General features: G+C 39.4%; 1 protein-coding gene and 1 long non-coding RNA gene across 3 annotated transcripts in view; one reads left to right on the top strand and one right to left on the bottom strand.

Annotated features, from left to right (window-relative positions):
- Positions 1-22,776, bottom strand: part of rab27b (RAB27B, member RAS oncogene family) — a 61,183-nt gene that overhangs the window by 14,480 nt on the left and 23,927 nt on the right. Inside the window, exons 1-3 of one of the 2 annotated variants that reach the window (XM_054758290.1) lie at positions 21,013-21,148; positions 9,482-9,653; positions 1,610-1,698 (exon numbers count right to left, since the gene is read on the bottom strand). In XM_054758290.1, coding sequence (XP_054614265.1) covers positions 1,610-1,698; positions 9,482-9,634 — 242 coding nt within the window. In that variant the 5' untranslated portion in view covers positions 9,635-9,653; positions 21,013-21,148. Of the gene's footprint in view, positions 1-1,609; positions 1,699-9,481; positions 9,654-21,012; positions 21,149-22,776 lie in introns of those variants that run through there. The other variant, XM_054758289.1, reaches the window with a different exon arrangement.
- On the top strand, positions 19,710-22,542 carry LOC129170547 (uncharacterized). Its single transcript, XR_008566631.1, has 3 exons — positions 19,710-19,862; positions 19,960-20,033; positions 20,947-22,542. It is a non-coding gene; the product is annotated as an uncharacterized LOC129170547 (long non-coding RNA).

Genomic DNA, 22,776 nt, shown 5'->3' with positions numbered 1-22,776 from the left:
AATATGTATGAGTCATCCTGACTTTCCAGTTTTAATGCCAAGCTAAGCTAACAAATAGTAAAACAGGTGAGAATGAGCTGAATTAGACAATACATACACAGTCCATCCCCACATGCTCGTGATTTGTTATTACAGATTTTTGGTAATTTTTTTCCCCCCTCTGGAAATACGTGGTTTTTCCAGAGAAAACACGTCATTCAGTTCCGTAGGTGATACCTTACAATGCAGGTCAAATGTACAGCACACACTGTTATAAAAGCCCACAGTTTGTACATGGTTATGTCTTTATGCTTTACTGATAATGTTTTGTCAAGCGAGATTTCACACTTTGTTCCACGGTACTTGAACACACCATAAGTTGCTGTGAGACGCAAAAGTGAAACATATATATGACTTCTATGCCGTGACTCCCATTCCAAGTAACCCACTCTACCATCCCCACCTCGGTACTTGGGTATGGTTTCGACACATTTTTCGTGCGAAAAAACTTAATTTTTCTCCCAAATTCTCTCTCCAAAAGATGCTAAGAACAACCCAATGTAGGTGAGTATATTGTACTATAAGCTATATCAGCTTTGTGTTTTAAGTGACAAAGCAAATGAGTGTAATATCTGATGATATATCTCTTTACAAAGAACAAAGAATCAGCTGCGTGCCGAAAATGGCCCCTGGGCCGCACTTTGGACACCCCTAGTTTACGGTGTTTCTTTTTAGGAAGGTGCAAGTGCAACAGCAAGGGTCTGAACAGGGTGATGGTTATATTTAATAAGTTCCTTACCTGAAGTGTGTTAATAGTTGCAGCGTGCAATATAGTTCTCATCAGTGCTGAACAATGGCGGCACGCTGCCTTCATCTTATGCACTCATCTTTGAAGTGTTCAAAAACAGGTGCACCATACCTCGACATCGGGCCCGGGAGGCAGGGGGCCCGGTGAGCATGCAGCTGAGGTGTTTCCGCCGGATCCAAGTCGCCTTAGCGCATCGCGGACCGATGAGGCCGCGTGGCTGTTGTCACCTATACTCTCCAATATATACTTCGTCCTATACTACATATGCCTTGCCTTATTGTCTGCTTTTAGACATACTGTCCCTCACAGGAAATATGTAGTGTGGGAAACAGGACATTACGTCGTGGGGAGAGGTTTTCGCCAGCCTGTCCGCACACATGGCACATGCTCACACACACAAGCACACAAAAAAAGAAAAAAATATACTGAAAAATGGCTGGTCCATAAAGTGGACCGACCATTGCAGTATCGATACAACTTTTACTTTAAAATCCATTTAATAAGTTTGAAGCTTATTGAAGAGAGTAGGGGAGAGAGGGAGCGAGTAGTGTGTCAAAAGTTCACATTTTTATGGCCGTATCAGTTGATTTTTGCCATTAGTGGGGGGGTCTTGGAACGTAACTCCTACTGTAATACTGTCTCTCTTGACAAGACTTTGACTTGCAACCGTGATGAGGAGTTTAGAGTTTTTCCAAATAATTTCACTACAGTCTGATCGTTTATTTTGGTATGTACAGTAGTTCCAGTGTAAATGTGTCTTGAATATCAAAAGTAGACATTAAAAAAAAAAACATAGCATAAAATGTTTGCAAAGCAGCTCACCTTTCCTGCCCAGCTGTGTCCCAAAGCTGGAGATGGACGTTGAAGCTTTTTCCTGCTGTCATCCCATTAGGGTTGGATGCAGTGTACACCTATAAAGAGAGGGGTCACAAGATTAAATTAGTGTCCAAAAACAACTTTTTCACTTCCGATACAATACCGATACTCAGCCTTGAATGGGCCACTACCGATATTGATTCAATATCAACACAAATCATACATACTTTTATTTTGTAGTGTGGGATGTTAGAATAGGCTTGATCAAGTGTATGTGGAGCGGCAGTGACAGTGGTGTGTAAAAGTGTTTGCCACCTTCCTGATAAAAAGTTCTATTTAAAAACTGCATTTTGTGTTCAGTTGTGTTGTCATTGACTCATATTTAAATTTGTTTGATGATGTGAAACATTTAAGTGTGACAAACATCAGAAATCAGAAGAATAAGAAATGCTGGACGGAGTCTGGAATCGACAGCTTGTATCGGAGTACCAACATCAGCGAATTGAAATGCAGGTCGATATAATCCATGAATGTTTTTTAGCTGCCATCAGCCGGATATCCAATTTCAATATAGGCTCAGGAGATCTCGAGATTAAATATCATTTTGTTATTCATAATCGGTGTTCACACGTCACACAACCTTTGCTTGTAGGCCTGTCATAATAAATTTTACTGGACGATAATTGTCCTCCAAATGATTGCAGATCAACGATATTCTTGTCAACATTATTTTGAGTCAATTTTTGCATCGATGTAATGATAACATATGGAATAATAACGTCAGCACAACTTATCAAAAGCAATAAACTTTCATTTCATTTCATATTTAACATTGTAATTGGAATGTCAAGAGCTTTTAAATAGAACACATTAAACAAACAAAAAAGATAAAACCCCAATCAAAATCAAATGGAGTCTCAATCTCTTTTAGCAAAAATTCCACTTAAATAAAAATCACAATTAATCACGATATTTCTGATTTTTAATCAGCATCACTTTTGTTATCGTCTAAATATTGACAAAAAAATGGAGCAATAACCCGGAAATTCTCTGAATTTTAGACGTCAGCTCATTTGCATATGCACTTGCCTGATTCGCTTTAGCAACATTGTGTGTGGAATACGCCGTTTACATTCAATGAGGTGTGACGTTTTGTCAGAGTTTGTACACGTACAAAGTACACGTTTCCGATGCACACTAAGGTCTTACACTTGGGGAATCACGGCAGCTGAAACGCAAGTTCCATCGTTTTGTATTATTTATTTAATTGTGTTTGTCGTAAACTTTTTCAGGTCACAAAATGACGATGCGCAAACGGGCCGAAATTGACATTAGAACGTGTTTTATACACAACAGGCATGAAGAATGTTTTGGATCATGTAGCACACGGCGCACAGCGCCACGCCCCAGACACGCATGCACATGTCAATATATCGAGGCTGGCAAAATGATCAAGTTCATTTTTGTTTAGCGTGCGGTTAATTGATTTATTGATTATCGTGACAGGCCTATTTGCTTCTTTCTAACAAACCAAAGCAGAAGAACTGACATGGTTATGCCGTTCATACATCATTTATCATTTATACTGGCACAGTTTTATTGGACCAAACGGTGCAGAGTGAAATGCAAATTACGTGGAAAGACGCATGCTGGTTTTACAAGGCTTGTGAAGTATTGGTCAGCAAAATTCAAACCTCTGAAACAAATATGTTTACAAACACTCCTTAGATTTGTGGTTATATTTCTAGCAGCTGAACTACACAATTACACTTGTGATCTGATCACATACTTTCAGTTGAGGAGTGGGAATCGGCCATTGCTGCTAACAGGGAAGCCCTATCGTGCTCATATATCCTGCTCAATACTCCCTAAATCTCAAGATGTGTACACGGTAAATCTGCATTCTTCTCCTCTTGGTCAACAGGCTCCGTTTTTGCAGCCTATTCTCATTTTAAACTTGTAAGTCCGTAAAGTTGACAATGTAGGATAGGACCACTATAAAGCAACATTTCACCACTCATTCAGGATCTTTTGAAACACTAGTCCATCTCTTTGGTGCATGCAGTAATCACATTTTAGCAGAACGGACCAGAACCAAGAGCCGACACTTCAAGCAACGCTAAGCAAACAAACTGCCCTATTTGAGAAATCACAGTCCGTGTTTTAACGTCTTTTTTTCATAACAAAATATTGTCCAGCTCTGGTTTTGCTGATAGAGCGACCTTCAGTTCACCAAATACGTGACTCAAGTCAAATCAGTTTCACGTCTATAGCTCCAAATCCCAATGGAAGTTATCTCAACAAATGGAGCTGCCGATTCGCTGGATGATCTATCAAATGCATCCAAGTATGATTTACTGGCAGACCACTTGGGGATTTGAATGGTTTCCTTGGCAATAGTAGAGTGTGAGGTGAACTAATGGAGCCATAAGTCAAGATTTCTCATCTTTTTGCTGTGTGGACTACTTCAAATAAGTGAGTATCGCACACAAAGAAGCTTCTGGCATCTTTCACACCTTTGATTCTCACAGATGAGATACTGGCACTTTGTCTGACACTAGTGGGAGTGGGTTCACGCAGTTCCACACTCTTCATCTAAAAATCCAAAGTAAAGTTTGTGGTTCCAATTTTCAAGTGACAAAAAGAGCCAAATGTTAATCTTTTCCTGATTGGAGGCTGCGAAAATCAATTCCAAGTATGTTTATGGTTAAACATGATTATTAGTCCTCTTTCCTGATACATTTATTCTATGGCATCACTACAATTGTTCTTCAAATATTCATATAAACCGGAAGTCTCCAAAGTGCGGCCTGGGGGCCATTTGCGGCCTGCAGCTGTTTCTTTATTGGCCCGTTGCACATTCTAAAAATATGCAAACTAAAAAAAAAAAAAAAATCAACAGCAAAAATGGAAACATTTGCAATAATTTTACAACAATATAATCAACCAATTAACAGAAGAAAGTTGTAATCCGATGTAATTTTAGTAGCATGAAGCTGAAATATTAAAGAACAAGTATGTTATTTTTAAGTTGTGATACTATGAGAAACAAAACAACGAATAAAGTTGTCATTTTTGGAAAATGAGGTTGGGGAAAAAGTTATGCCATCATGTAATATAATATTATATTATATTATTATTTACAAGAAGGAAGTTGAAATAGCTGAAAAAAAACTACAGCAGAAATGGAAAAACTGCTGTAATTCTACAAAAATAAAGTACAAATAGTGGTTGTATTCTAAGTCACAATTTGATGAGAATAAACTTATAATATTATTGGAATAATGTCATTTTAGTAGCATAGAGTTGAAATATTAAAGAAAAAAAGAAGTTGTGATATTAAGAATATTAGAAACAAACAAAACAAAATAAAGTTGGAATGAAAATTAGCATGGGGAAAAAGTAAAAAAAAAAATAATGGGAATAAATCAGTATTATTACAAGAAAAACATTTACAAGAAGAAAGTTTTAAGTATCGGTGGCAAAGTCTTCTTGTGTTATTACTAGGGATGTCCTGGTCCACATTTTTTGGCATCCGGCATATAAACAACCAGCGGTTAGAGCAGCACTTCCCGTGCAAGCTCCCCGCACATGACACAGGAGTCCGGGCACAGTGAGGGGGAACTGCCGCTGTATTTCGGCCAACGTGAAACTAACTTCACCACGGTATACCGCAGACAGGTTTGCATGGTGGTGTCGAGTTGAGTGGCGCCAGTTTGGGGCTTATCTCCGCACCTGCCTTGTGTGCAGTTGTTATACGACAACCAGAAGCCAATATTATCCATTATCCAAACTTCTAAATAGAGCGGATCGGCAGCCAATCGCGATCCTGAAGATCAGATCGGGACATCCCTAATTATTAATACACCGTGTGAGTCCAACTGTGTTGATAGCATATTTTTAGCACAAAACGTCGCCGTTAGCATCGTGTTAGCATGGAAACCGGAACCGGGAGTCACTGTCCCCCCAGCTCCGTCGTCCCTCTATGAAATCATCAGTAGTAGTTCTTTGCTAACTAACACAGCTATGCCACAAGTCTCTGCTTTTCTTATTGATCATGGCTGCAAAATTAACCCAGAATGGATCCAAAGAAAGTTGGGAGTTGAGGTGAAAAACACCATTGAATTCAAGAAATAACTCATTGCAAAGTATGAAAGCGTCATCCGTGTGGATGCTGCCTCCGTCTTTGTCAACAATCATGTCTTCAACCATGTCAAAGTGACGGAAAAACCCCCCCACAAAAAACAATGGATTACACAAACCGTTTCTGATTAACGCACTGGGTCACGCAACGAGAAACAAATGAAGACTGAGTCACCAACGAGTGGGATGCTTGGTTTGGGTGCTTGATCCCGTGGATGCGCGGAGTAGTTTGCTACGCACAATGTTTGCCTGTACAAAAACCAAGACGCCGTATGAAAACTAAGACGGCCTACGTAAACTGGGGCAAAATTTGGTCCAAAATTGTCTTTGAAAACCGAATCCAAAAAAACACTATTTGTATTTGGAAGAAGACTTTTGTAGGTTGACATGATAAGATCAAGCCATATTAATAACGCGGAAAATTCAATATGTTCCACGAACAACACAAAATACACTGTAGTGATCTAATATGCAACTACAGTATATGAATTACATTTCTTCTTGAGACAATATCATGAATTTGATTGGATTAGGATTGAGAACTACTTTTAGGTTGAAAAATACATTTGATGCAGCTGGTTCTCTTCTAGGCTTATTTTCACATACTGTATAGCTAGAAAAATGTCATGTTAAAAAGTGTCTGTGTCTTGCCCCGCATTTACTTGGTACTGGATTGGTACCAAAAAAGTATCGCCCACCACTCATAATTACATTTTCGCTCTCTTACTCTACCTCAAGATAAAATATCTGCAAAAGTAGTGAGACACACACTCTGTGGAGGTGGGCAATAATTGATCATGTGTCATCTGAAGCGGTGGGATGAAATTAGCGCTGATAGTACTGACTGTGCCGCGGCACAGCACAAAGATGTCCAGATACAAGCAGCAGCTAAGTTGTCTTCTTCTTTTTGACCATATAAGGTGTCGGTATTTGTTTTTCCACATTGTGGTGATCCTGGCATCCTGGCATTAGCTGGCAATGAATGGTCTTCATTATGAAGCCACAAGCAAACGCAAAAGACAGCAATATTTGTCCTGCTACGCTCCTGGAACATAAACACATGTTGCAACAACAACAAGCATGAAGCATAAACAACAAGCATAACTCAATAACACAAATTATTACCGTACCGATTTTCCTGCCAGTGGGAACGCATCCATCATGACTTACATAGCAAAAACATTTTCAAAAATGGTATTTATTTTAGTTTTACCCTGTTGCTTGATACATATTTGGATATTCTATTCACATTTGAAATATTCATAAACACAGCTACTATTTGGCTACTACTTGCATTCATAGTATATATTTTTTATTAGGCATTTTACTTACATGCTCCTGCGGAATGGCAGTGCTGATGAACACAATAATACATAAATAAATACAGTAATGCACAATGGAAATAAATAATGTACCTAGCCATCTAAAATACACAGCGGAACCTCGAAAATTCGCACCAAAATTTTGCTTCGCTTTGAGTAAATGTTCCGGTTAGTGTAAAATATGGCGCCAACTTTGTTGTTAATTTGTTTTTTTTAAGCAGAAAACGTCCTTGTTAGCATCCTGTTTGCTTGCTAACACATGAAACAGGAACCGGAAGTCAGTTCCGTCACCTGCCTATGATGTTATCAGCGGTCGACGCCGTACTTTTTTTGCTAACTAACACAGTTACGCCACAAACACGTGAACACAAAAGACGTTTTCATAGTTTTACAATTCTATTTCAAAGCAAGAAACAATTCTAAATGCATATAAATGATGAATGAAAGGAGTACAGTATATGAGTCATAGTGTTTCTCACCTCAAGTTTATGCTTTTCTTTTAATCACGACTGTAAAAACCCAAAATGTCTTTGGCAACGATCACGTCTTCAGTGAAGAGAAAAGTAACCTTAAATGTTCATGTATTTACATCAGGGATGGGCACCTTTCACATTTCAAACAAGATGGTATCGTTGCCTGGTACTACTCAACGGGACCAATTTTTGGTACTTTTGCGTGTGGTTGTTCGCTCGACATACTCCTATTCCTTTCCCTTCTGGAAAAATGGTGTGATGGGGGTCCTCGGAGGGCCAATAAATTCAAAACAAATGAGCAGAGTAAGACATATAGGTAGAATATTTTACAAAGTGAAGTAATACAAACTGCAAATGAAGGCGCAACAAACCACCTTGATGTAAAGCACATTTGCAATATTTTCGTCGCTACGTGGTCTATACCGGAAACGCGATCAGTTCTACGCATGCGCAGAACGCGTCTGCATCGGGTCGACCTATTTTTTGGCAGTCACCTGTTAGGCATGGGTAATCTACGTCATCCGTCAATTTTATGGCAGTTACAGATCGGAAACGTGTGGCACATTGCATGTGCAACATGCGTCACCCCCACCCACTCCCAAAAATGTTATTAAGATTGGAGAAATTACAACATAATCAATCTGTTCTTGTTATATCATATCCGTGGTGCAAGTGGATAAATTATAAGCCCTCTTTTGTTGGTTCCATAAATTATTTTAAGTCTTTGTCGCCACTGAAAAAATACAGACAAGAGCATTTGCTATGGAGATATGGTTTTATGTTTTATTGTATTTATTTGTGTATATCATACGTAACTGGATATGACGTTTACGTCTATGTGTGTTTGGTCTGTATGTATTTGGTATTTGGGTATGGTATGTTTTGGTCTTTCTGGAATGGATTAATGACACGAACCAAGGTTCCACTGTACAGTGTTTCCCATACAATCATTTATGGTGGCCTGCCACAAATCAATTTGAACCACCACAAATAGATTTGGCACGACCTGTTCAACCTCGCTCATAAACATGAACATAATAACGTAATAACGGGACTGTCTGTGAATGTAGCTTGACCTTCCAACTTGGTATGGCACGACAACCAGAACTAAATAAAACAAAACAAATAAAATGATAAAACGATCCAACAGACTGCTAATTTACTTGCATCGCATGTAAAACTGTATTTAGTTGTTGTTTTGTGGTTCACCTCAGTTGAATTAAGGAGCAAATTAGGGAGTAACCAAGAGTTTTAACAGGCGCACCAGCATCTCCATAAGTCATAAATTCAGACATCTGGGAACTAGCAACTTTCCCATGTGTGGTTACTCCCCACTTCCAAATTAAGAACAGTCACATGACAGAAACAGACAACACAACCTGGCCGTGTAATCACTTTAACTTGTGCTGCTTCCTAATACAGAACGCAGAAACTCTTCATCATCCCGAAGGGAAAAACAGCAGAGCCGCATAGTACATTTAACAAATGCAACAGTTTAGGGAAGAGTCATAGTTACAGAGCGTGAGCATCTGACAGGTTTGAGACAAACCGTCCAAAAATAATGAATACAAATTTCATGGTGGCAAATGGGAAAGCTCCAGCATATTAACTGTGACAAACGTATTACAAAAATATGTATTTAACGTTCTATGACGGTCACAGTTTGACAATAGAACTGATTATTTTTACTTCTATTATTTCTTACGGGATTTTTTTTTTTTTTTTTGCATTCAAGCTTATAGATTCACCAATCTTTCAAATGCCGCATAATATTTAGGTTGAGCATTTTGGCGAAAGATGCAATGAATCAGTTTGGACTAGCATAAAAAGTGTCATTTAGTTGTGATGAATTAGCTGTAACACATAACTGACAGATGGAAAGCATGCACACATTTCCTACTTTTTGAAAGTAACATTACTAATATAAGAGGCAGCCTTACCACTCTCTTTTCCCTGAAGTCGATGCCGACTGTGGTGATGAACTTGGGGTTGAACTTATTATCTGTGTATCGGTACAGGAACGTTGTCTTCCCGACACCGGAGTCTCCCAGGGCAAGGAGTTTTATCAGGTAGTCATAATCCCCATCAGTCATCGTGATGACCAATAGAAACCTGTCCAACAAAGACATCCAGATATATTTACCAGTTGGTTGTCAGAAAGTCATACATTAATTGGAGTAGAAAAAGCATGCAAGTGATGTGCAGTGCCCTGCAAATGTATTGGAACAGTGTTTTTCGCTGTAGACTGAAAACGTTTGGGTTTGGCATCAGAAGATGAATATGAGACCAGAGAGCAACATTAGCCCCTTTTCCGCAGCAGGAATTTTATGAGGACCTTTTCTATTTACCCTGGTAGTTTGAAATACCCCCCTGAGTTTTCACTAAAATCTACCCGGGTTAAAAAGTTCCTCTAGGGCAGGGGCGTCAAACTCGTTTTCACCGGGGGGGCATATCGCAGTTATGGTTATCCTCAGAGGGCCACTTTTTATAATTCTATTTTCAAATTTTGTTAATTACTACATTAATTTTTCCATTAATAACTAATTTAAAAAGTCATTTTAAACTGGATTTGGAAGGTTTTCTGTCAATACTGACAACAAACACACTTAGCAAGAAATATTATTAAAAACTATTTTTTTAAGTTGTTTTTGTTAGTAATATTAATTTAGGTTTTACTTTAATATATTTTAAATGTAACAGTAAATGTTTAAATTATTGTAAAAATGTTTTAAATACTACATTTTTTAAATATTATGGTAAAAATATTTTTGTATATATTAAAATTTTTACTAATTTAAATATTTAAATTAAGTTAAAAAATATTGAATTACAGCTGACATATAAAAATCCAATAATATTAATATAATTTTACAATAGTATAAAAGTAAAATCATGAAAAAATACCGCTTAAAAAGTAAAGACAAAATTAATATTAATAACAAAATTACAATATAATATTTTTTAAGAAAGATAACAAAATATCAGAAGAATGTCAACTGGGGTGAGTCATGGATGGACGGTCTCATATTCCTTTGATGTCAAACCCAAATGTTTTCAGTGTTTTCAGCAAAAATAAAGAAATTGGCCTCATTGTTCCAATACTTTTGGAGGGCACCGTATAGGGTGGCAAATGAACAAATAATTCTAATCTATTATGACAGTATTAAAAACTAATACTACTGCACAAAACTAACACCTAACTGACCTTTATTTTGAGGAATTCAATATCGTAAACACCTTTATTAGCGGAGCTAACCCTTTCATTAAAAAGGAATGTGGTCTGGGTCCATCCTCTCTTTGCGGTTGTTGGCCTCCTGGCTAAATGTGGAATGTTTGCGCAGACTATCACAAGACTCCAATTCACTCAGCTGAGCAGGATGTGCATGTACCAAACTGTTGTTTATTACGAGAGGTCATTGTTAAAAAAGCAGAAGTCAATCTCACCGTAGCTCAATCAGCACACTAATACACAAATGCACCATCCAGGGTTAGCCTGTGAATGGTAGATGGACAGCTCATTTATCCAACTTGACGACTGTGGCTATAATAAGCCTTTTCAACATGACTGCAGGAGGTGGGAGACCAGCTTATATCCTGTTGAAGGAGCAGCAAAGGAGTCAAGATCCACATGCCCCGTATGCTCCTCATAAAAGTGTTTTTTACCGGTGTTTTTATCCGTTTTTTCTGTTACTTCCTGTGAACGTGTACAAGAGAAATCTAATTCAGTGGAACCTGTTTAAGGTCACGTCCGCACGAACACGGCTATTTTCAAAACAGGCACATTTCCCCCACTCCAATGTTAAAAAACATTCCAACCACGGGCGTGGCATAAAAAAAAAAAGTCTGGCGACATTAAAACCCTTTCTTTTTTTTTCCTTTCCCCTTTTCCAGCCACTGAAGCAAATAGTACTGTGGATCTACAGTAGATGCCCTTACATGATAAACAGATTTGCTCTGCCAGGGAAAAGGTGTAAGATACTCTTCTCCTGTTACATAGTTTGTATTTGACTTTATTTGATGTTTTATTGTAATGCAAATTTGCTAAACCGGAGCAGGAGGGGATAGAGAAGAAGAGAAAAGAAGACAGGGGTAGTGTGGGGACAATACAGAGAGAGACAACAAAAACAGCAAACGACAACAATGTCCACAGGACTACATCAGCAAGAAACACATTCACCAACCATCATGCACATTTTGACCAAGCAGATGCCTGAAAAATCCACCGGGTTCTGCATTACAGTTGTCCCTCATTTATCACGGTAAATTGGTTCCAGATCCGACCATAATAAATTAATTTCCGCCAAGTAGGATTCCATGTTAATAGAATCTTTTCGTAGTTACAGCACAGAAAACCTGCTAGCATAGCATGCTAGCCATCTAACTAGTTAGCACCCAGTTTATTTATACTAAATTTAACAAAGTGTTTCAAATGGAGTGGCGAGAAAGGACAAAGCAAGTAGCCACAAACTTACCACTTCCACACGGAATGGGAGGATACCTTTTTTCACTTTACCTTGTTGCACATGCCATGGTTGACTCCATCATCGTCATCAGTCATGCTACATAGAGGAGACAATAGCCACCTCAGGAAGTACTTTACAAAAACAAAGTAAAAAGGAATGCTAACATGTGTGAGTCTATATTATATCTTATTTCCTATAATGTCTGAATAATACTGTAGGAGTGTAAATGATACTATAGGAGTATTGTTTCATGTCTAAAAGGCTCTCATGATGTTCAAAAAAATTATTTAGACGGTCTTAAACAGGTTTTCTATGTTCTAACTATGAAAATATTCCATTTATAAATACGGAACCGTACTGTGCGACAATTCACATATCACAGTAGGGTCTGGAACTGCAATAAACGAGTGATGACTAGCGAAATAATTAATCCACCCTACAAAATGAATGCGTAAAGTAATAATCAGCTCCAAATTGATATGACATTCATTCTCACTATACATTTACGTCATAATATAGCACTTTAATCAAGAGACAGAGATCTATACCTACATAAAACACACGATAACACTTAATTTTACTCAGGTGAGCGCTACAAAGCGGATGCCTCATGACAGAAACACAATATTTACCCACTAAAAGAAATACTGCTGCATAGATTCGTTACACTGAGCTGGTGGTGGAAAAAGTAATCCCAAGAGCCTGCAATAACAAGCAAGAACAAAGCCATAAAGCACGACAGAGACATTAAAAATGCATGAAGAATCAAACACAACAGGGGAGACAGGAAACAACCAGCACACACAAGGTGCAGCTGAAGCTTGTTGCAAAAAGCACACTTGAAGCTGTCAAAGAAACAATCACTACGTTTACATGCAGTCAATATTCAGATTAGGGTCAATATTCTGAAACATTTGGGATAACCTGTTTGCATGTGTGACATTTTGACGTGCGGTAAATGTCATGACGCGATGCGCGTCATTTCCGCTTCTTCTTTCTGTATCCAAAAAACATTGGATACAGAAAAGATACATTGATACATATGTTCATTGTCCACCGGCCTTTGTTTGCGTTTTGGTGCTTGTACTGACCCACCACCAGCACTCGACACTATTCTGTCTCACTTTCTTCCTTAATGGAAGGCGAGAACGTGAAGAAATAGGAAATGGAGCCGGAGCTGTGCCATCCATATCCATGCTACATCCCCAGAGCGCCCCGGACACTTTTGAAGTTGCGTTCGTACAAACCCTGCTTCGAGTAACTTTTTGCTCACCTTCTGATAGATTCCGCTATAGCGGTACTTTCTACTGTCAATAAAAAACATAATGTTCCTGTCTTTCACCACACTAACGAGGTGGCTTATTTCCCCCTCGCTCCAAAAGTGTGGTTTTGCGTGTCGTCGTGTTTACAAGTAGTTCCTGCCAAAGACACAAGATTCCTTTCGAATAGAACATGCGGAGAACACAAATAATGTTCCTTTCGAACGGGATATCCCAATCGGCGTACACATGACCCAATTTTCGGGTTAGAAAAGGAGTAACCCAGGGGTAATATTGGGGCTTTTAAAAAACGAAATATGAGCAACCGTTTTTTCAAAAGGGTTATTGGTGTTTACATGGCCGTGCACATTACTGCTATTCCGGTTATGATAGGGTTTAATTAATTATTGATATTTGCATAAATGTGTGTATATTTTATTGATTATCTAACGTATGTATTATTGATTTCATATTTTACTTTTACCTTTCGAATCACAGCCATTTTTATTTCAATCTGCAATAATGAGAGTTGCTGTGGTTGTTGATTGATGAATGTCAGTGATGATTACACGTTTATCTTCTAAAAATGTGGCTTCACTGATGTATAGCACATGAAAAGCTGCCATTTGTCAAACATGCTGACTTTTGTGACCTCCACCTCATCTTAAAACAAAGCAGACAGCGGTTTTGTTTAATTTTTTTTTACCTGCTCTGAAGACACGCTGTTCTCGAAAGTCAATAATCAATAAGCGCTAAAGAGAATGAAGACTTATTTCATTTGTTCAGACCTCCTCTGGGTTTCCTCTCCGATTGTGTTCAACCTTTCAGTGTTTCAGAAACACTTAAGCAAACAACAAGGCATTGGAGATGACAGAGCCTGCTGGGCCCTTCTGCTTAACTGCCTTCTGTTCCCATGGCGAACAGAGGGCTTTCTTCACACTTCCATACTGTTTTCAACAAAGGAATCATTAAATGTGCCTTCTGGATAGGACGTTTTTGTAAAGGTTTACTCGTCTAAGCAGGTGGTTGCAATGATATGGTTAAAAATCCATGCAGTTATTTGTGTAACCAAGGATTTCAAAATGCTCTTATGAACGGCAGGTTGAAGTTGGAGTCCACCCCCTTGCACCATTAACAACTTCCTCTTATCATCCATCCATTTTCTCCTGCTTGTATGCGTCTGTGTCACGAGGACAGCAGACTTCTCCACCTTCTACCACCTTCAGCTCCTTTGGGGTGACACAAGGCCAGCTGTCTTTCCAGCGTGTCCTAGGTTAACCCCGGGGTCTCCTCCCAGATGGGCATAACGGGAACAGGCAGGTGTCTGGTAAGCATCCAAAATAGATGCCAGATTCACCTCAACTGCACTCCTTTTTATGTGGAGGAACAGCGGATCTCCTCTGAGCTACTCCCAAATCACTGCCCTCCGCCTCTCTCAAATGAAAAGCCCCCTGCACTGGAAGCCCATTTTGGCAGCTTTTGTTTGTGATCTTTCTCTTTTGATCACTAACGTTATAAAAAAAAAATAAAGGTGGGAGCGTTGATCATAAAATCAACCAGGTAAGGGTACACAGCTGGTCTAGTGTTCCAGGACTAGGATGGAAACCACATACCTCCTGTATCCAAGGTTTACCAATGGCTGGATTCTTCTCTCCAGCACTTTGGAATAGATTTTCCCATCAAGTCTGAGAAATATGACGCCACTATAGTTAGAACACACTCTCTGGTCCCCCGTTTTATAATGGGAGCCCCATTCCCAAGTCAATGCGGTGCCAATCCAAAGGTACAGTTTCCGACTTTCCTGTGTTAAAAAGATTTGTCAATCATGACAGTCCCACAATATCTTGAATATCTACAAGCTTTGAGGTCTTCGGGACGATTCCTGTTGCCAGCAAGGAGTTTTCTGACAACCTCAGATACCCCGCCCGTGGTGAGGGGCATTGCCGCGTTCGTGACCTCAAGCTCTACAGAAGTTGCGTCAGTGGGATTGAAACGGGGCAATTATTCCCCCTCCATTGGTGCAAGACGTTTTTCCAGAACCTCTTTGAGGCTGAATGAAAATCGTTGTCCATGACCACAGTTTTTGATTTAGCCAAGACACACACAGCTCTGACGGGTCAGCTACCTACAAGAGCTGGTGGGACACCTTCTTTAGCTTGACAGCCCCCCTTGCCTCTCGTGTCCACTTTGGGTTCAGAGGTTGCACCTCGTGCTCACAGTTCAGATGGGCATCCAAAGAAGTGGAGCCACAGAATATGGCCCATTCAGACTCCATATTCCCCGCCTCCCTCAATGAAAGGGTGACTCTGCTTAAAGTCCACAGAACACCCTCACTATACACACAGGTGTGCCAGGTCTGTCCGGCATCCTCCTCTGCCTCTAATCCAAATCATCACCTGATGGTGATCAGTTGCTTACTGTAGCTCAGCCCCTTCTCCCCTGAGTGTCCAAGCCACGCGGTCTGATACGACTCACAAAGACGAAAGAAGATAGTCTTCTACACGCACTAATTTTTATTTATTTGTGTCAGTTTCGTGCAAACAAGCACAGGAGCTAATATCTTAACACTCTCACCTGGCTTCTTTAATCCCTCCTTACTCCCACAGCAGGGGCAGGGCTAATACTTACATAGACTGCTACCACAGCTGGATGTGAAAGGTCAGCATGGATGATGGCGTTCCAGGGAGACACAACAACAACTCTGAAGCTGGCAAAATGGAATAGTGGATTGAAACATTGGCAAAGACCAACTAACAGGCATATTTTCATTCACTCCTCTGGTTAAAGTGTTGAGTGATATTGATTATATTACACCCAGCCAACCTGATTTTAAAAAATTGGAACAAACGCAGTATTAATGTATAATCCCAATACATGCAGTGCTGTTTTGTCTCCCTTACAGTACCTCAAAAATGTAATATATTCTACATTTGCAGTGACTGTCGTTTCAGAGTACTTATATTACAAGTGTTAGTGTCTCTGAATGCAATTCACGACACTATTTCTGCATAAATTTGTTATTAAAAACAACAAATTAAATTATTTTTATGATAATTTAAAAATGTAACTTTTTCCCCCCCGAAAAAACTGGATTTGGGTTACCTTATTTACATCTGCCACACATATCAATATGATTTAATGCGGTTCATACTGTATCTTTGCAAGCTAGGACGATGACAACAATGATATGTTCATTGTCTACTGCTTACGAATATACTGTGATGTTTTTTAATTCATCTCTACTTGACTGAGTCATGTGAAAGTATTATTGGTAAAGATAAAACTGTTTATCCAGCTCTTACAGTGGATTGCATTAGCTTATGCAAGTATACCTAATCATCTGGTCATGTGGTGGATTTAATTCATGTAGTATGTTTTCACTTCCATTTTCTACCACTTATCTTTGGGCGGAAGGCAGATTACGCCCTGGAGTGGTTAATTCTTCCGTCTAATTTGCAACATTAACTTCAATCAGAAGCCAAACTACAAAAACTTCTATCAGCTATTTTTCCCTTTCTTCGAATAAATTCATCATCAGTCAATTTGGAAGTTGCGTGATTCCCCCATCTTAATGGTGCTGACTGGCATGGTCACCTCAGCTCTGTTTGTGGCCTCTTTCGTCACTAATCAATTTTACTCAGTTTTATTTATTTATTTCAAGACAAATTCCATCCATCCATCCATTTTCTATACCGCTTCTTCCTCATTAGGGTCGCGTGGGCATGCTGGAGCCTATCCCAGCTGACTTCGGGCGACAGGCGGGGTACACCCTGGACTGGTCGCCAGCCAATGGCAGGGCACATATAGACAAACAACCATTCACACTCACATTCATACCTATGGACAATTTAGAGTCGCCAATTAACCTCACCTGCATGTTTTTGGAATGTGGGAGGAAACCGGAGTACCCGGAGAAAACCCACGCGCACACGGGGAGAACATGCAAACTCCACACAGAAATGCCCAGGGGAGAATCGAACCTAGGTCTTCCCAGTCTCCAGGCTGTTACTGTGTTGACCAACGTGCTAACCACTAGACCACCGTGTGGCCTCAAAACAAATTTGGAGAGTAAATTAAAAGAAAATCTGTTAGAATATCCCATGCTGTCAAAGCTTTTTCCTTGCAGCAATAATGACCAAAATCTCCAAAAGAACATACGTTCTGGTTTACAAAAAAACAAGCAACAGTTTGAAGATGTCCACACTTAATTGTGCTCGTGGCAGCCAATTAAGTTTGCATTGACATGTAAACTGGTTTATGGTGACATTACTGGGCAAGAAGTCTTTACGTCTTTCATGCCGGAGGCCATTTAAAGCTGACCTTTAACTTTGCAGCTAATCTCCTTACTTTCAATTATGTCCAAGCCTCTGAAAAAGGGAATTGAAAATCATTTCACCTTTGACCCACTTATACTGTCACCTATTCATCTGTACAATCATTTGACCTGGAAAACGAACATTACAATCCTGACATGTGCCAATGTCACACATTTCTTATGGCACAAACAAAAAAGGTAAGTTTATGAGTTTTGCGTCATAACCAATTATGCAAATTATACAATGACATCATCTAGCACGGCCCTCTCCCCTTTGCAATTCAGAGGCACAGACAAATTCCAAACCAGTTGGAAACCCTGAACTGAGAAGGTGTTGAGACAGGTTCCTACAGTAACGGTGTTCAGGGTCACGTATTTTTATATATTGTTAACGTTAGTCTTCTTCCGCTTTAGATTCCCTTTAGACTTGCGTTGGAAAATTAGAATTTGAATATAGTAATCCCTCATTTATCGTGGTTAATTGATTCCAGACGGAACCGTGACAATTGAATCTCCATAAAGTAGGATTGTTTATTTATAAATGAAATATTTTTGTAGTTACAGCAGTTACAGCATAGAAAACCAATTTCCAACCTTCTAAATATGGGTTTTAAAATTACCCAAGACATGAAATTACACCCCTTATAGTCACCTTCACACTTGTATTACCTAATATAGTACACATAATGACAGAAAATAAGACATATTAGACATAAATAAGACACAGACTCACATGTTAGCATTGGGAAAGCACCTAGGTGTTTTTTTTCTCTGGACAGCGCACTTCCTGTGATGGCTATTGTCTCATCAACGTAATGTAATGGTGGCAATTTTTGGTGTTCAAATCGGTGCGTTTTTTTTCTTTGTTCGTGGAGAACATAGTTGTAGTGACCATGAAGGAGTCTCTCGACACATATGGAGGACATAAGAAATAGCTGTACGTGCGTTGGCGCACGGTACACATACGGAATTAACAAGTGTGACGTACAAAAAAAAAAAAAAAAAACTTTGGGTCCAAACCTGACACCAACAACCTGGAAAAAACATATCTATCCGTACAGTTTGTTTGACGTGACAAAGAGCCTCTGCGGCCGGTTTGCGGCCAGTCTACGGCTCAAAAATCAACACGTCACATGCACGCCCCCATTTCTTAGACGTAGACCAGCTGTTAGAGCCCATACGACCGGTTGTGGCCTAGGCTTTAAAAGCTAACTCTAACCCGGCAGGCGGAACGTCACTGCCCTCTATAGCCCACACCTCTAAACAGCAGCTCAGCAGCTTGCTTAAAAATCCATTTTTGTTTTACTATTAATAGGCCTTATGCAACAACGAAGTAACATGATTTATTAATTCATTTCTTTTGAAAAACCATCATTGAGTGAAGCCGCAAAGTTTGAACTGCAAGTGGCGAGGGATGAGTGTATAACCAGAATATAACTGATGTTCAAACCCTCCTCTCTGTAAGTGAGACATGAAGGGAATAAAAGCCACGCAGGAATTTCTCACCAGTGGAAGCAAAGGAGTTTTCTAACATTCCCCAGGCTTTAAACAAACACAATATGCTGCAAACATTTGTACCTCAAACCAGTTTTAAGACATTGTTGTATTTCTGTCGAAATAGATGATGACTCGATGACAGACACATTGAAGCAACTCAGTCAAGGAAATATGGCATTGCATATGTTCTTTTAAAGCCGACTGTATTATTATTACTATTATTATTATTATTATTATTATTAATGAAATGCATTACAATGTAGACCACCATCAAATATGAAATAAAAAAATATGCTCCTTGAAGACATCTGAAAGCACTCACAGGTGGCGCTGTCGTGTTTGTGACATTAAAAAGAAAAAACATGTGATGTCTGTTGTGATGCCTCGATCTGATATTGATATCAGGCCAATATCGGTAAAAAAAATATACAGTATATATATTGAATTATATCAGTTGTTATCTCAAATCTCCGATACTGGCACATCGATACAAGCAGTCAATTCTAGACTTCACCCCAGTATGTCTACCCAGCAGCACCCATGTGATCACAACAACAGTGTTTGCTCGAATGCTAACAAAGTAACAAGGAGCAGGAGGGATTTCAGCTGTGCGGCAGTAAAAAAGACATTGCAACTGAGTGGAAAACTTGTCATGCACAAGAATCCCGTGATGGCACAGAACTAGGGGAGTTTAGTACGCGTGTATGAAGCGGCATCGCAAGGGAAACTCCCACGAGATGGCAAAAAGTCATCAGCTATAACAGAAAAGAGGAAGCCCCTGTCAGTGGTGAGTAAAGTCAGGTTTAAACTTTGGCTGTCAAAAATAGCATGTTGATGGCGGTAACTAATTTCCATCCATTTTCTATGCCACCTATCCTAATTAGGGTCACGGTGGTATGCTGGAGGTATCCCAGCTGACTTCGGGCAAGAGGCGGGGTACACCCTGGACTGGCCGGCGGTAACTAATTTATTTCATTAATTATATTAAGTTAGGTTTTAACTTACATTAGCGTAATTAACGCACGTAATTAACGCAGGCGTATCATGGCAAGCCACACAGATGTGAAAGATTTTTTTTTTTCTTTTTGTATTTTTTTTTGTATTTTTATTTTAATTTTTTTAAATAGAGTTGGATGGGAACACAGCATATTCATATGTATTACCTGAACACTTCATATATAACAGTGGCAGTGGAGGAGAACTGCATTTCATCAAACCGAAAGGAGTTTCTAATATTTTACTTCCTTTATGTGGCAACATCATATATTTGTATCATGTACATATCAAAAGGTCTCACAAGGATATACTGCAATTATACACCTGAAAAAAATGAAAATAGTTGCACTATTGCCAATTTTAAATATTAAATCACTACCTCAAAATTTAACACAATTATTTCTTGATAAATTTGGACCGGAATGTACTTGCAGTTTTACCTCATAAAAGAGGACAGAGCACATTCAACAAGTTAGTCACAACACAGAAAAACATCCATCTGTTCGAATGAGTGGGCTCTTTACACTGCTTTTGATGCTCAAGAAGTTTCTCAGCACAACACACTTCACAATTTGCACATATTTTCATAAATTCAACACACGTCATTAAAAGTCATTTCCTGCACATCATCTCTTGATCACGAGACAATGCTTGAGAGAACACTCACTGCCAGCGTCTGTGCCTGTTGCTTCTATGTAAGCCACATAACCAAAAGGCAAAAGCATATCAGCAGTTTTCAAAGAAAAAAACAGTGTGATCGGATTCCACAACTGCACACAAAACACAGTCACCATTGCATTTCTCTGTACAAACAATCAAGTTTTGTCTTATGTCTTTGCTGAAACTTGTGTACAACCGCCCTTCCCCTCCTCCAGCCTCTCTCCATTTACCCAGCAGCATGTCACATGCAAACATCTCCGAGGCTCCCAGGATCGACTTACCACTCAGTGGCTCCTCAGCTGATTCGGAGGAAAGGAGTCGTGCGGGAGCAGCTGACCAGCAGCCTCGCATCTATACACACCGACTGGCTGTCAAGACTACCATTCAGATAGAGTCTGACACAGGATGAAGAAGCCACACCCCCCTCCCCAACCAGCACCACCGTCGAGTTATCTGACCAGCTGACTTTCTGGCTGGCTGCAGGGATGGGTAGACAATTCTATTAAGCTTTGCTAGAGTTGCTATGGTGGCGAAGATAAAAGAGGCCGACAAAGCAGCTGAATTACAATTACAGAAATGAAATTAACTGCTGAACAACGGAACACAAAGAATATCTGTTGGAACGACTAAGAGACTGCATGTTGACTTGTTGAGCAGCGGGCTCACTGATTTGTTGCCTGACTCGTTCACGCTTGGCGTGCACACGCCTGCAAACTAGGTTTTTTACCTATTGACTTTAACATGTACAATGGGAGAAATCATTCTTTGATCCCCTGCTGACCTACCATAAAAATTACGCAGTTTATGTTACTTATAATTATTTCCCCCACTGTAGTTTTTAACCTTCCCTTTTATTCCTTGTGATTGTCTCTTGCCTCTGTTGGTGTGCTGTGTAATTAGAGGGTGGGGCCAGCTATAGTAAGTCAGCTCTGGTCACACACACACAAACACAAATGCACACATAATCATTTGAAGCAAGTGCAGCCTCAGGTCATGCAGGTGGGAAAAAAGGGTGTGTGTGTGGTGTGTGTGTGTGTGTGTGTGTGTACGCATGCCTTAAAAGAGTAGTAAAGCAGGAAGAATTACAGACGTGAAACGTGCACACAATTCTTCTTGATAGGAGGAAATGCAGATTGTATCTGTTACGCAAGTCAACTCACATGTTGCACAAGTGACAGCAACTTTAAAATAGATTCAAGAAAATAATAGCGGTGGTTGTCCATTATAATAATTGAATTTAAAATGATCTAGATGAGACTTCCAAGAGGACGGTATATCAGTCTAACCTGATTATTGAGCTGTGCTTGCTAGGACGCTGTCACATATTGTTCATATATCATATTTTTTCCCCAATCTCACAGGTGGCTGGAAGGTCAATAGAACACATGCCCACACATTTGCGATTTAGCATTTACAGCTCCACAAATTTGCAAACATCTCATTAACCATAGGTTGGTAATAATATACTGTATGTGAAAAAACAAGTCAAACGTACAGCATACTAGGGGTGTATCTATACAACTTTTACACTTCTGATACAATACTGATATTGCAGCCTCGAGCATCTGATATCAGAATCAATCATACATACTTGTGTTATAAATATGTTCAGATGTTGGAAGGGTAATGACGTGTGGGATTCAGAGTTGAGTTTTAGTTTGCTATGGGTTATGGCCGCAACAGTAGCCCGTGTTATTATTATTATGATTATTGTTGTTATTGTTATTAATATTACTATTATTATCAGAATTATTATTGTTACTTTTATTGTGCATGTTGTGAGATAATTCAAACCTGGAATAAAAGTTTTTCCGGCATTTAAGTCTGGTGCTTGTGTATCTCACTACTCACGACTGCATACATGTACCCAAAAAAACCAGCAACAATTTTTACATTTTCATGATTTTTCGTCAAGCGTTGAGATTTCCCACTTTGTTCGGCGCTCCTTGAACACACCATAGCTGCTGTGAGACGCAAAAGTGAAACTTATATTCCATCTGTTTATGGATCATCTTGTATTATCAATCATTACCGGCGAGTCATTA

This window comes from Dunckerocampus dactyliophorus, chromosome 17 (genome assembly GCF_027744805.1).
Source record: "Dunckerocampus dactyliophorus isolate RoL2022-P2 chromosome 17, RoL_Ddac_1.1, whole genome shotgun sequence".
NCBI classification, from domain to species: domain Eukaryota; kingdom Metazoa; phylum Chordata; class Actinopteri; order Syngnathiformes; family Syngnathidae; genus Dunckerocampus; species Dunckerocampus dactyliophorus.
This window is presented reverse-complemented; position numbering and strand designations above follow the sequence as displayed.